We start from the raw sequence: 14,149 nt of genomic DNA on the forward strand, positions 1-14,149 counted from the left end.
CCCCATAATTCCAATTCAGCTTTGAATGCAGCCACCTTATCTGCCCACTTGAACACAGTTATCATTCTCCCTTCAAGTGACAGATTGAGTTTGTTGAGCAGGTTGAATATGCCACGCAAGTAAGCAAGTTTTGCGACCCATTCTGTGTCACTGAAATGTGCTGCCAGTGGTGACTGTTTTTCTAAAAGAAATCTCTGGAGCGGCTCTCGTAACTCAGAAACTCTGGCCAGTGATCTACCTTTGGAAAGCCATCTCACTTCTGTGTGTAAGAGAAGACATGTGTGCTCTGCGTCCATCTCCTCACAGAGCTGCCTGAGCAGACATGAGTTAAGGGCATGTACTTTAATGTGGTTGATAATTTTAATCACATCCTGCAAGACGTTGTTAAGTTCAGGTGACATTTTTTGGCTAGCCAGCATTTCTTTATGGATGACACACGGTGTATAGACTGACATTCAGAAGAAACCTCTTTGACCCGACTAGTGAAACCAGAAAAACGTCCAGTCATGGCAGCCGCTCTGTCCGTGCATATACCGACACAAAATGACCAGTTGAATTTTCCTGATGTGTAATCATTCAAAGACTTGAATAGTTCTGCAGCTGTGGTGGTCGTTGGCAACAAAAGTGCACATAACATATCATCACGCACATCCTCCTGAAAATTACATCGCACAAAAACAAGCGTTGTTGCCTTGTCAACATCGGTAGACTCGTCAACCTGGATTGTGTACCACGGCGACTCATTAATCCTCTCTAACAATTGTGCCTCAGTATCCTCTGCTATTTCATCAATTCGTCTAGTTATAGTGCTAGCCGAAAGAGGAACACGTGCCACCTTTTGAACTGCAGCCTCTCCTAAAAGTTCACGACAAATGTCCTTAGCAGCAGGCAGGATCAACTCTTCACCAATAGTAAAGGGCTTGTTAGCTTTAGCAATGCGGTTAGCCGCTAAGAGAATGATGCTCTCAGTGCAGACACATTTGATGAAGTGTGGTGGCCTTCAGTAATTGCTTCTGTTCTTTGTGTTCACGTTTTTTTCTTTTGAAAAACTCCAGAGGCTTGTCTTTTAATTCAGGGCGCTTGGTCTCCATGTGGCAAAGCAGTTTTGAAGGTTTCATGGCTTTGTTGGTTAGCTGGTCACCACATATTATACAAGTGGGCTTGGAGAATGTGAATCACCTGTTGCAATGAACCCATAATTTAAGTAGGACTCTTGGTATTTTCTTTTCAGTGCAGCTTTCTTTTTGTTGGCAGTCTCAGAGTCTTCTGCTGTCTCATCATTGGGTCTTTCCCCCTTTTCAAAGAAGTTCTCCAGTGATGTTTGTTTTCTACTCATTTTGGCTAGGGTTAGCTTATGGGCTTACCAAAACTGTGACTGAGACAAGTGCACAGTGCGGGAAAGAGGCGCAGACAGAAGTGGTAATTAAAACAATGTGCGGGCCACGCACGGACTAAAATAAGTGTCGGATTCTGACTTAAAGCCTGCCACCAGATACAGCTGTAAATTGAAGTACAACAACTCACTTGCCCCTATAAAGCCTGTCACCGGATGCAGCTTAATTGTCACTTGCCACTCACTGGCAGGGTATTGATACGAGTCTGCAAGCACTTATGGTCTCTGTGCAGTCAAACCTCTCCGCTAATGATAATCTGTATTTGCAGCTGCTCCCCAGCGCTAGCATCACTGCCTCAGCTCCACCTCAGATCATCAGGCATTAGATTCTCATAAGGAGCACACAACCTAGATCCCTCGCATGCGCAGTTCACAGGTTTGTGCTCCTGTGAGAACCTAATGCTGCCGCTGATCTGACAGGAGGCGGAGCTCAGGCGGTAATGGGAGTGTTGCGGAGTGGCTGTAAATGCAGATGAAGCTTCTGTTGCTCGCCTTGCTCTCACCTCCTGCTCTGCAGCCTGGTTCCAGTACCAGTCCGTGGCCCGGGGGTTGAGGACCCCTGTTGTAGAAGATAACATGACTGGTTTGTAATTTTTCTGTGGTCTAGTTTTTTGTTCTAATTTTGTGAGAATTAAAGTAGGGAATTTCAGCCACCTAATGTAAGTCATTATTTGATGTTTTTCTTGGAGCATCTCACATTCTTGAAAATACACATGGCAAAATCAGTTTTACCAAGAATTTCTGTGACTTTAAGATGATGTAGAGTAGAACTTGACTCAGGCAAGTATCATATAAAGCCAAGTTTTTAGGGCCATCAGTGGCTTACAGCTGAAGATGGCATTATGAAGATAACATCAGTGGTTAGAACCTCTTAGCTTTTCCAAAATGCAGTCATCTTCCAGTGAATGCTAATCCCACTCGCAGCTGAGGCCTGCTGCTTTGGGGATCCCCCTTGGTACGCTCTTGGCTCTTATAATTGCTAGCAACAGGAGCCATGCTGCCTGATAGAGCTGGCAGCTAAGCCCATAGGTGCAGTTATGCTTTCATTCCCTAGTGTGCATGAATACACACCCACATCCACTTATCCACCTGTAGTTTGAGATGAGAGGAGGTAAGAGCTAGCTAGGCTTATAGTGCCATGCCTAAATTTGCTGGCTCAAGTTTCTTATTTCACCATCACCTTGCCCACTGGGGAGCCAATGACAGTTTTAGAAACAGTACCAAATCAGAAATCCCTCTGGAATTATCTCTTTTGAAGGAGACGCAGGTGTTGATTTTTTCCCTTCCTCCTCCTCCTTGATGGCAGCTTGAAGTAAGGGTGAGGGTGTGGTGACTGGGAGCCAGTACTCTCTAGGAGAGCCAGATCAGCAGAAGTATTACTCCGCAGCCCTGTGCTAGGTGATACCCTATAGGTCCGGACGTCTAAATGTAAGCCGGTATCTCCAAAGCATTTCCGAACACTGTCATTGCCCAAGTAGACCTTTATTTAGCTGGGTCCTAACTTCCAACTAGAGATTTTCTTTTCTAGACAGCAGCTATGATATATATAGTTCCTGTCATGTGAGCATACTAATGCCATTCTGCTCTCACAAGCTAGTGCTTTTCAGTAACGTTAGCAGAGGAGGAGAGGATACATTAGGTGAGAAAGTATTGACAGGAAGTCCAGGTAGGCCTGCCACCTGAACCTTCTGGGGACAGGTAACACTGTGGGGCCTGAGCTTTGTATTGGAGTGGCTCTAGGGAAATACGGGTTCTGTGGGGGGGTGGGTCACTTCGAATGGCTTTAGTTAGTAATGGCAACGGTATGTTAGGATACTGACCTCTGCATGTAGACGTGGATTTGGAAAGTTAAAAGATCAGCATACGTTTGGCTGAAGGAGCTCTGAGGGCATATCTAATTACTGGGTCTGTTAAACAAAAGAGATCTTGTTTTAGATGGATTGATAGAAAATTTCTGGATCAATTCTGAAACACAAAGCAATTATTTTTAATACAACTTATGACTTGTGTGACTACATTATAACATTTCATGTGGCTTAAAATTATATGGGTAAAACATACTTTCACCAGTAATCATCTATGATGCCATTTACTGAATTAAGTTTTTTGAAGGTTATAATATTAGAAGCATTACACATCTGAAAGCATACTGTTAATGAATGCTATTCTTTCTGTATCAGAAATTCACTTTTCATAATTATTTTTTAGCATACATCTCTGTTGATAAATCCATGTATGTATTCACGTAGCCCATTGTCTGGTTGTATGATCTTTCAACCAAAACCATCCTTTGCAGATGCTTTTACTGACTCTGCTATCAGTGCTAAAGTGAATGGTGAACACAAAGAGAAGGACCTGGAGCCCTGGGATGCAGGTGAACTCACTACCAGTGAGGAACTGGAGGCTTTGGAAAATGATGTTGTAAGCAAAATCTTTTCGATTAGTAACGCTATGGTCATGTGATATGGTATGACATCCTATCACTTGGTTTTAATTTAAGTATGTTGTTGTGAATATATTTAAAGTAGCAGTTTTATTGTGTAAATAGACTTTGCCCTATGCAGTATATACAGAAAAATGTTTCTTTGGGATGCTTATGAATTATTTGTATGTTTTTAAAGTAAGTCCTAATAAGCAACATAAAAATTTAAATTGGAAACCATGGGAAACTAGAAATGCTGGCATGTTTTGCTTTGAGTACTCTGCAGAATAGGCAGCCTAAGGAAAGTGGTGTCTTGTCTGTTGACTTTACCTAGCGGTGAGGTCAAAGTGTGACTTTTAGACTTCTTGTCTGTCAGAGAGGCACTCATTATTAAGATATATTGTTAGATTACATTAGAATTAAAGCAATAAGTAAATTTCTTTGTCTTAAAATTAGGAACATTCTCAACAAAAATCTATTTCCAGAAGGCTCTTGGCATATATTATTTTTACTTTTCCCATAACACATCATCTATAAATCAAATACTTAATAATGACTCTGTCATTAGGATTCTGTAAATTCTGTTTCTAAACTGTGGAGATAGAAGCAAAGTTTCTTGCCAAAAATGAGTGTTTAGATAGTAAAATTTGAATGGGATGGGGGACTTCCCTGGCGGTCCAGTGATTAGAACTTCACCTTCCAATGTAGGGGGTGGCATGTTTGATCCCTGGTCGGGGAGCTAGGATCCCATGTGCCTCGTGGCCAAAAAACTGAAACATAAAACAGAAGCAATGTTGTAACAGATTCAATAAAGACTTGTAAAAAAGTGGTCCACATCAAAAAAATCTTTAAAAAAAAAATTTTCAAAGGGATGAAGAATCTTTCATTGAATATTACAGAAAAGTCTTATTTAACAAATCTGCGTTTGATGTTTAAGTCATTTTCTAGTTGCAAAACTGGAAATACATAGACAATGCATCATTATTAATTTTCAAACTTTTTAAAGAAGCACATATAACTGAATGTGAAGGTTCTCAGGTTTGTGCAGCACATCACCTCTGTGGAGGATATGGAAAAGCAGGCACTCTTTTTATTTTTTTTTCTAATTGATAGCAAAGCAGTTAAATTGATAGACGCTTTCTAGAGAGTATTCTGGCAATGTTTTATCAAAATTTAAAACACACATACACTTTATTTAATCTATGCTGGGTCTTAGTTGCGGCACGCGGGCTTCTTAGTTGTGGCATGCAGACTCTTAGTTGCGGCATGCATGTGGGATCTAGTTCCCCAACCAGGGAACAAAGCCGGGCCCTCTGCATTGGGAGCATGGAGTCTTACCCACTGGACCACCAAGGAAGTCCCCACACATACACTTTGGTCCAGCAATTCTACCTCTGAGAATTTATCCATAAGACTTTAAAATAATTATGTATGAGGATGTTTTTCACAGCATTTTATTCTAATAGTGAAAAATAGGAAACATCCTAACTGTCCATCAATAGGGTATGGGTTAAATAGATTTATTGTACCTCCGTTCAGTTGAAGTACTGTATGTCCACTGGAAAGAAAGATATTCTGGGAAGATATCTAAAACTTACTAAAAGAAAAAGCAGGGCTTCCCTGGTGGCACGGTGGTTGAGAGTCCGCCTGCCGATGCAGGGGACACGGGTTCGTGCCCTGGTCTGGGAGGATCCCGCGTGCCACAGAGCGGCTGGGCCCACGAGCCATGGCCGCTGAGCCTGTGCGTCCGGAGCCTGTGCTCCGCAACGGGAGAGGCCGCAACAGTGAGAGGCCTGCGTACTGCAAAAAAAAAAAAAGAAAAAGCAAGTTGCAGAGAATTTTCAAAAAAGAGAGCTGATGATAATAATCATATTCTTACATATGTGCAGAGAATGTCTGGAATTATGCCCAAGAAGTTGTTAATGGTGGTTATCTGTGCACACTGGGATTGGCAGATTTTACTTTTCACTGGATGTCTTTCTGCACTGTTTAAATTTTTTACATGGAGCATATACTAAAAGAGCATATTTTAAAGCTTCCATAGGTAACTGATTTCCTACCCGCATGTGTTAGGCCGAAGTAGTTGATTTAGTGGTGGAATTGAATTACATTATAGTTTTATCTGGAGTAGCACAGAGGGAGCCAAGGTTAATGGGTGACCTTAGGGGCAAGTTTTAGTCTTGAAATTGCCATCAACATTGCTCAGATGACGCTGTGCCCTCTTCTGACATGGATAATGATAACCCCTTTCTATCAGTCAGACCTGATGATCAGTCAACTCAAAAAGGTTTCAGGTAAATACCTTGTGGAAAGGTCACCGTTAGGGAGTAGGGAAAGGAGAGAACCCTGACCTGAGGATATTTTATGAAGTAACTAAAATGTTCTGAACTTTTACTAATAACATCTCAAATAATTGTTTCGTATACAGTTGACCTTTGAACAGCACAGGTTTGAACCACACTGGTCCACTTGTACGCATTTTTTTGCAATAGTAAATACTATAGTAATGCACTATCCAAGATTGGTTGGATCTACAGATTTTCGACTATGCCTGGAGTCAGTGACCCTAACACCCCACCCCCCGAATTGTTGAAGGTTCGACTGTAGTTATTTACCAACTTGTAGGGGCTGATGTGTAGAAGAAAGTTTTTCCTTAAGACATTTTTAAAGCAAATTTTTGCCTGTTTTTTAATTTTGCTAGATTTTGCTTGAATAGTACAATAGATATTGTTAACGTAGATATCGACTATAACTGAATTAAAGAAGACAAATACTTTGTCATTTTGAAAAATGAGCTTCATTTTCTTCTAGTCTAATGGATGGGATCCCAATGATATGTTTCGATATAATGAAGAAAATTATGGTGTAGTGTCTACATATGATAGCAGTCTATCTTCATATACGTAAGTTTTAAAAGTTTGCTTTTGTTTTAATACATATTTGCCTTTGATTTTCATCAACCTAAATTACGATGTTGAATAAATGTTTCTGTTGGATTTTAAGTTAAACGATTATGTGAAAGAATTATCCTTTTACTACCTACGCTGATAAATTCCCATTAAAACAGGGATTAAATATAGTTTACTTATACCCTAATTTTTTGCTCTAAATAAATTTTGTTTCATTTTTACACTGTAAAATCTCTAAGTTGGTAAGTGCAGAGGTTATGGGGGAATAGTCAATTTAACCAGTTTTGGAAATGTTATATTCCTCTAGGGAAAAGGTAATAAGAAAAATCAAGTTTTGATTTATAAATAGATGACTGTAGCTCTCTTACAGTTTTACCAGCATTTTAAACTCTGAACTCTCTTAATAGTTGATTGTGACAGATATGTAAACTATGACTGAAAAATACTCACTTTGCTTTTTCTTTTCTTCATGTTTCAGGGTGCCCTTAGAAAGGGATAACTCAGAAGAATTTTTAAAACGAGAAGCAAGGGCAAACCAGTTAGCAGAAGAAATTGAATCAAGTGCCCAGTATAAAGCCCGGGTGGCCCTGGAAAATGATGATAGGAGCGAAGAAGAAAAATACACAGCAGTTCAGAGAAATTCCAGTGAACGTGAGGGCCACAACATAAACACTAGGTATTTAAAGGAAATCATGATGCAGTATTTTGGATACACAACTCAAGGTCTGTGTGAGAAGGTGTATTATTATTATTATATTTCATCTTCCTTTAATCTAGCTTAGGTAGAGAATGCAAATGGAGTTGGTTTCAGGTTCTGTTAGAGAAAAGATTACAGTCATCTTGGAAAGTATTTTTTGAGCATCACCTCTGTGGAGCCAAGTGTTGGATATACAGTGATGAGCAAGTCGAGGTCTGGAAGAGCTTGTTAAAGAATAATGAACAGGTTGCGGGGGGAGTACATATAATTACAGTTCGTTATGATTTCCTAGATTAGACGGGTGGTCAGAGTACTAGAAACATGCAAGTGAGGAGGAACTAGCATAACTTTGTGGGGTGAGAGAATGTCTAACAGAGGAGGTGATGTTTTGTGATAGGATAGTAGATCTGTCTGCCACTCAAAGAGACATAAAACAGAGGAGTTCCTTGTATGGTGAAAAGAACTTGTCCAGTTCAGGGAAAACCTAGTTGTTTCATATGTCTGGAATACACAGTGTATGTTGAGGTTGCAGTGGTAACAGCTGGTGATAGGAACTGAGGTAGTGAAACTCTTTCTGTGTCATGTTAAAAAGCACCCTGTAGATAGGGGATGGCATGAACCAACTATGGGACATTGAGAACTGGCTGAGACATAGAGATCAGTTATTGTATTGAAGTAGTTCAAGTGTGAGAACTTGGTGACCAGTGAGACCAGAACCAGTGATAGAAAGGTTAGAAAAACCAGGGATGACCCTGAGTTTTATTTGATAAGCAGATTGGTGGTTGTACTGGTAATGGCGGTAGAAAACATGGAGCAATCTTGAGGGGAGATAGAGTGAGTCCATTTGTGCAATTTACTGCATTTGAGGGGCTCACAGGTCTTTTATGCATTTATTCATAAACATGTTGAGAAACAGCTGCTACATACCTGGTAGAATAAGATACACATTCTGTCTTCAAGGCATTCACAGCTTAGGAGTCGTGATTTGAATTAAAGTGTTCAGGGAGAGATGTTGAGACTGTGAGACTGACAGTGTGCATTTGGGGGATTGATGTTGAAGCCATGAAAAACTAATGAACAGCCACCAAGAGAAGAGATCACAGAGAAAACAAAGTAGAGAAAACCAAGGAAGAACAGTTTCGAGAAGACAGATGTTGATTGATAGAAACAGCCATAAAGAGGCCAAGTGGATAAGAATGAATACACATCTGTTATATTTTGTCCTTAGCAGGAATATCTGAGGGAAAGGAAAGGCCAGAGGCTAGAGCTTAGAGTAAGATGGAAGAATAGGGGTGTCTGGAAGTGGGGCCGTTTGGTTTTAAGTGTTTAACCTTTTAATAACAAGCATTCCCTTCTGCCTAAATTACTTTTAGATATGTTTCATTGGCCTGGTATCTATTAGGATAAAATGATTTAAAGGATCTCTCATTTTCAGGGAAAATAAATATATTCCTCCTGGACAAAGAAATAGAGAAGTCATATCCTGGGGAAGTGGGCGACAGAATTCACCGCGTATGGGCCAGCCTGGATCGGGCTCCATGCCATCGAGATCCACCTCTCACACTTCAGATTTCAACCCAAATTCTGGTTCAGACCAAAGAGTAGTTAATGGAGGCAAGTATTTTGACCAAATTTGTCAATGTCATTGATCAAATACATAGTTTTCTGAATATTTAGTTTTACATCGTTGATAAGAACATGCATACCTTTAATGATTTCTGTGGAGTAGTTTTCACTTAATTTAAATTTGCCTTTGTGGATATCAAATTAGTAAAACTAGTAAAAATTAGTATGTTATTGGCATATACAGCATTTAGCATGATGAAATACTCATGTATTAAGATAAAGTGCTAAATGTAACCAAAGACATTCACTTGGCAAAAAGAACACTCCACATATGTGAAGAAATTGGAAACTTTGGGTAGGTTCTCAGTTTTAAAAATACTGGATGATAGAATTATTTAGATATAGTTTACATGGAAAATCCCAATCTGTGTGAGACACTCAGTGGTTAATATAGATTCATTTTTATGAACTGTTTGTTTATATATTTATATTCTGCTTACTTCAAGAAAGGATTTGAGGTAACTTGCAATACAAGACACAATCAAGAGTCATGTGAAGATGGTGAAGAAAAAATGTGCTTAAAAAAAATAGAAACAACTCTTAGTGTAAGGGTGAATATTGTAGTTTAGCTTAAGTAAAATACAGAAACTTGAGTCTCTAGTAGGAAGATATTTTTTTCTATTCTGCTTCCGTATATAGGTTAAATATAGCCCACGGGTCATGGATCTCTCATACAAGTCAGGGATATTGGACACAGCAGTGCCATAGACTGTATGGAACCATGGTAATTAATAATACTGATGGGGGACTTCCCTGGCAGTCCAGCGGTTAAGACTTGTGCTTCACTATTTACAATAGCCAGGACATGGAAGCAACGTAAGTGTCCATCGACAGATGAATGGATGAAGAAGATGTGGCACATATATACAATGGAATATTACTCAGCCATAAAAAGAAACAAAATTGAGTTATTTGTAATTAGGTGGACGGACCTAGAGTCTGTCATACAGAGTTAAGTAAGTCAGAAAGAGAAGAACAAATACCGTATGCTAACATATATATGGAATCAAAAAAAAAAAAAGGTTCTAACGAACCTAGGGGCAGGACAGGAATAAAGACGCATATGTAGAGAATGGACTTGAGGACACGGAGAGGGGGAAGGGTAAGCTGGGACGAAGTGAGAGTGTCATGGACATATAAACACTACCAAATGTAAAATAGATAGCTAGTGGGAAGTAGCTGCATCACACAGAGAGATCAGCTTGGTGCTTTGTGACCACCTAGGGGGGTGGGATAGGGAGGGTGGGAGGGAGACGCAAGAGGAAGGGCATATGGGGATATATGTATACATATAGCTGAAAAAAAATAAAATGGGAAGCTTTTTAAAATTCATTAGCCTAAAATTAATTTTATCTTATTATTTGAAAGTAGTTATAAGGCCAACTCATGGGATTCTATTTATATTACTATTAAAATTATAATTACTCATGGAAAAAAAAAAGACTCAGTGCTCCAATGCAGGGGACGTGGATTCAATCCCTGGTTGGGGAACTAAGATCCCACATGCTGTGCAGCACAGCCATAATAATATAATAATACTGGTGGTGTGTTAGTTACTAACTCAGGGCTAACAGTGGACATTCAATTTTAGGTATTTAAGTTTGGAAAGTTAGAAAAATAGAGAACACTAAGTTTCCAATTTCATTTGTTTTCATTGAGTCTTTCTCCAGAATTCCTCTCCAATGAACACTCTTGAGTATTTTCTATACATTTGTATTGGGGGTGAAATTTCTTTGCTCACTGAGTAAAGAATTTTAGTTGTTCATGAACAGAATTTTCAAAATAAAAAACCTGAAAGGGGCTGGGAAATGTATGATACTCAAGTGTGTGGAACCCTATGGAGAGGAGACCTGGACTGTTTCCTAAGATTAAGGTAAGTGATATGTCATGTTACGTGTTAGCTGTATCTTGACCTGTGCATATCCCTCAGTGTCGGTTTATTTGGTGATGACTGCTTTGTAGTTGCATTGTTTATTAAGCAGTCTCTTAGATGAATGTTTAACTGCATAAATTATTTAGAAGGTCCCCTTTTTCTAATTTGATAAGATTAAAATATGTGTTTTGAAAAGGCAATGAATATTAACCTGTCACTCCTGTGACTCTAGAAAATAGTAGAAGTAATGTTCTATTTCTACTTAAATGTACCTGCTTAATGAGATTTCAGACTCAACCTTACATTAAAGTATAAACTAGATGAAAACCACAGACAGTTATAAGAAACCAGCATTTTTAATGAGATATAATAGCTGATGTGTCAAGCTAAAACTTTTAATAATAATCTTATTCCTGAGTTTTGTGATTTATTGTGTGAAATTATCTGGTGTATGTTATACTCCTTTTAACAATTGATTACCAAGAAACAGTTATAGAAGCAGAATTAATAGGCAAAGTCTTAACTGTCTTCTTCAGTAGTATGTGTAGATCCTAATTAACCCTTTGGGAACGTGTATTCATTTAAACAGACTTAATTTTAAGGAGGTTAAAGTAAAATGTGAATTTATGTCAGTTAAGTTATGCTAAAACTTATCACAAATCAAATGACTGTCCTCAAAGGGTTAAAATGTGCAAGAAATCATTTTTGTCATTTTACTTTTTTTTCTGTTTACTTTTTTCCCTCATTTTTTTCTTTAGTTTTTATACTTTCCTTCATATCATTTGTTCTGTCAGGTGTTCCCTGGCCATCGCCTTGCCCATCTCCTTCCTCTCGCCCACCTTCTCGCTACCAGTCAGGTCCCAACTCTCTTCCACCTCGGGCAGCCACCCCTACACGGCCGCCCTCCAGGCCCCCCTCGCGGCCATCCAGACCCCCGTCTCACCCCTCTGCTCATGGTTCTCCAGCTCCTGTCTCTACTATGCCTAAACGCATGTCTTCAGAAGGTACAATACCACAATTTGTTCATGTTTTTGTTTGTCTTTGTTTAACTCCTATGTGAGTTTATAATTACAAAATAGTTTCCTCTTCATTATTTAATAACCTATAATTTCTGTGTTTTAACTTTAGTTTATTAAAACTATTTCTATTAACCTTTTGTTCATTAGAGAGAAATTTGATAAATGCTGTGTGAAGCTATGAACTATCCTGAATTGTAAGAATGAGGGTTTTGTCTCTGCCTGGTAATGATGCTCTTTACAGCCCAGGGCCTTCTCCCTTCCACTTTACATACAGTGTACAGTGGTTAATGGTAAACAGTGAACTTTCTTCATCAGTCTTGGACTTTTTGTAGAACCTATCATTTTATAGCTCCTTGGCCAAGGTACTAGTGAATTTGCCTGTTGGCCATAGGCAGGAGTGATGGTTTAGGGGTCCTTTTTGAGAGGGACATTACATGTAGCTGCCTTTGTGTGTTTACTCTTAGATTACAATACAGAGTTTAAATTTGTGTTTGGGGAATTTAAAAAAAAATAGTTTTGTAATATTTCATAGTAAAAGTCTTTAATGTGGAAGAAGTTCTTGATCTAAGATAAAATTTTTATCTTAGAAAGCTATGTATGAATTTTTAGGGTTTTATTTATTTCCCTTGTCAATAAAAAAGAATAAAATACTGTAGTTCTCATTCATTGATGCTAAATCCACCATTGCTACATATCAGATACATGGATGTGTTGTAGAAAGGTCACATTTTAATCTAAATGTCGTGCGTAAGTAAAAAACCTTTTTTCTGAATGATAATGACCTTTGACATTATTTCAGAGTATTTGATATGTTAAAATTTTAATCTGATTTGTTCATTAAAATTGCAGTTGATATTGCTTATGTTGAGACTAACACAGTTTTCTGGCATAAAATGCTTCCCTGGAGAAAACTAGTTGGCTGTTTTTTAATAAATTGTTGTCATCCAGGCAGGGAGGTCATGTGATCTTGACTAAAGCAGCTAACCTTGTTAGCTGTTGAACAGCATCATCAACAGCATGTTGAACGGCATGATTTTCAAGGTGACTTCCTTACTCAGAAGTGCCTGTGATGGTGGCCTCTAAATGAAAAGTTACATTCTGTTGACATATTTGTTGTGGTCTATTGTTTGCATAAGTGATGTTCGTGAGAATATATTAGATAAAATACAACTCATTAGTGAGTGTGAGCGTGTTTACGACAGTTAGATGTAAGGACTCACACAAAAGTACACCTTCTGCATATTCAGGGATGCTGTGTTATTCAGTTTTTCTTTTTAAATAATTTGAATTAAAATGTTTTCTAGTCATGTAGTTAGGTGACACTGAAGCATTTTTGAAATGTGAACTTCAAAATAAAACTATTAAATATAGTGGTTTTCTGTGTTTAATATGGAGACTGTATTTTGTTTCTGAAAGTATTTTACATATTGCCAAAGACTGAATTTTTTTAAGTTAGAGTTTGATTTCATTGAGCTATGCCAGCCGTCTTTCTTGGTCTTTTTCTGTAAAGGGACGTAAAAATTATGTATAAATATGCAAATACCCAGTTCTTAACTCATTCTTCAATATAAATTGTATCTCCAGTTGAAAATTATATAACATTAACATTCTTTGTAAGATCGTGCCCATGATTGAATTCCTACTCAGGGCACAAATTAATGTGACATTCTAAAGAGTTTGGCAAGGGACTTCCCTGGCGGTCCAGTGGTTAAGACTCCACGTGTCCACTGCAGGGGGCACGGGTTCGATCCCTGGTCGGGGAACTAAGATTCTGTATGCCGCATGGCGCAGCCAAAAAATAAAATAAAAAATAAAGAGTTTGGCAAGGTAAGGGTAAGGGGCCTTGGCTTTGGCATTAAGAATGAGTTTTGCCAGGTGTTATCAGTGTCAGGTTTCTGTGGTAAGAGTCATTGTGTCCACTGTTTTCGCCTGACAGTTTTGTTTGAATGCACAGTAGACTTCTTTATAAATAGAAATTGCTAATGGGGTGACAGAATTGATTGATGTGGAATTTTGACAATTTGTATAGTGCAAATTTCTTCCCCAAATGTCAGTTATTCTAGTCTATAAGTCATGCCTTAATGGTAGAATTTTCAGTTCACAGCCTGTTAAGTATGAGACACTTCCTACAGGTGAGGACTGTTTTAAGACATGGGTCGTGAAATTGTTCACCATGGCAGAAGAGGTAGATAAATTAAGGGTTTGGAGAA

At 38.6% G+C, this 14,149-nt stretch overlaps 1 protein-coding gene across 27 annotated transcripts in view; it reads left to right on the forward strand.

Moving 5' to 3' along the window:
- The window catches only part of ATXN2 (ataxin 2), a 127,508-nt gene that overhangs the window by 63,796 nt on the left and 49,563 nt on the right, over nucleotides 1-14,149 (forward strand). For 22 of the 27 annotated variants that reach the window (XR_011376680.1, XR_011376679.1, XR_009566552.2 and 19 more), the window contains exons 6-10: nucleotides 3,690-3,814; nucleotides 6,627-6,718; nucleotides 7,203-7,400; nucleotides 8,857-9,035; nucleotides 11,679-11,924. Coding sequence is in view for 15 of the 27 variants with exons in the window: in XM_060311235.2 (XP_060167218.1) it covers nucleotides 3,690-3,814; nucleotides 6,627-6,718; nucleotides 7,203-7,400; nucleotides 8,857-9,035; nucleotides 11,679-11,924 (840 nt within the window). In the remaining 12 variants the exon portion in view is untranslated. The remainder of the gene's footprint in view (nucleotides 1-3,689; nucleotides 3,815-6,626; nucleotides 6,719-7,202; nucleotides 7,401-8,856; nucleotides 9,036-11,678; nucleotides 11,925-14,149) is intronic. The other 5 variants (XM_030860336.3, XM_030860337.2, XM_030860333.3 and 2 more) reach the window with 2 other exon arrangements.

Source organism: Globicephala melas, chromosome 13, assembly GCF_963455315.2.
Source record: "Globicephala melas chromosome 13, mGloMel1.2, whole genome shotgun sequence".
NCBI lineage: Eukaryota > Metazoa > Chordata > Mammalia > Artiodactyla > Delphinidae > Globicephala > Globicephala melas.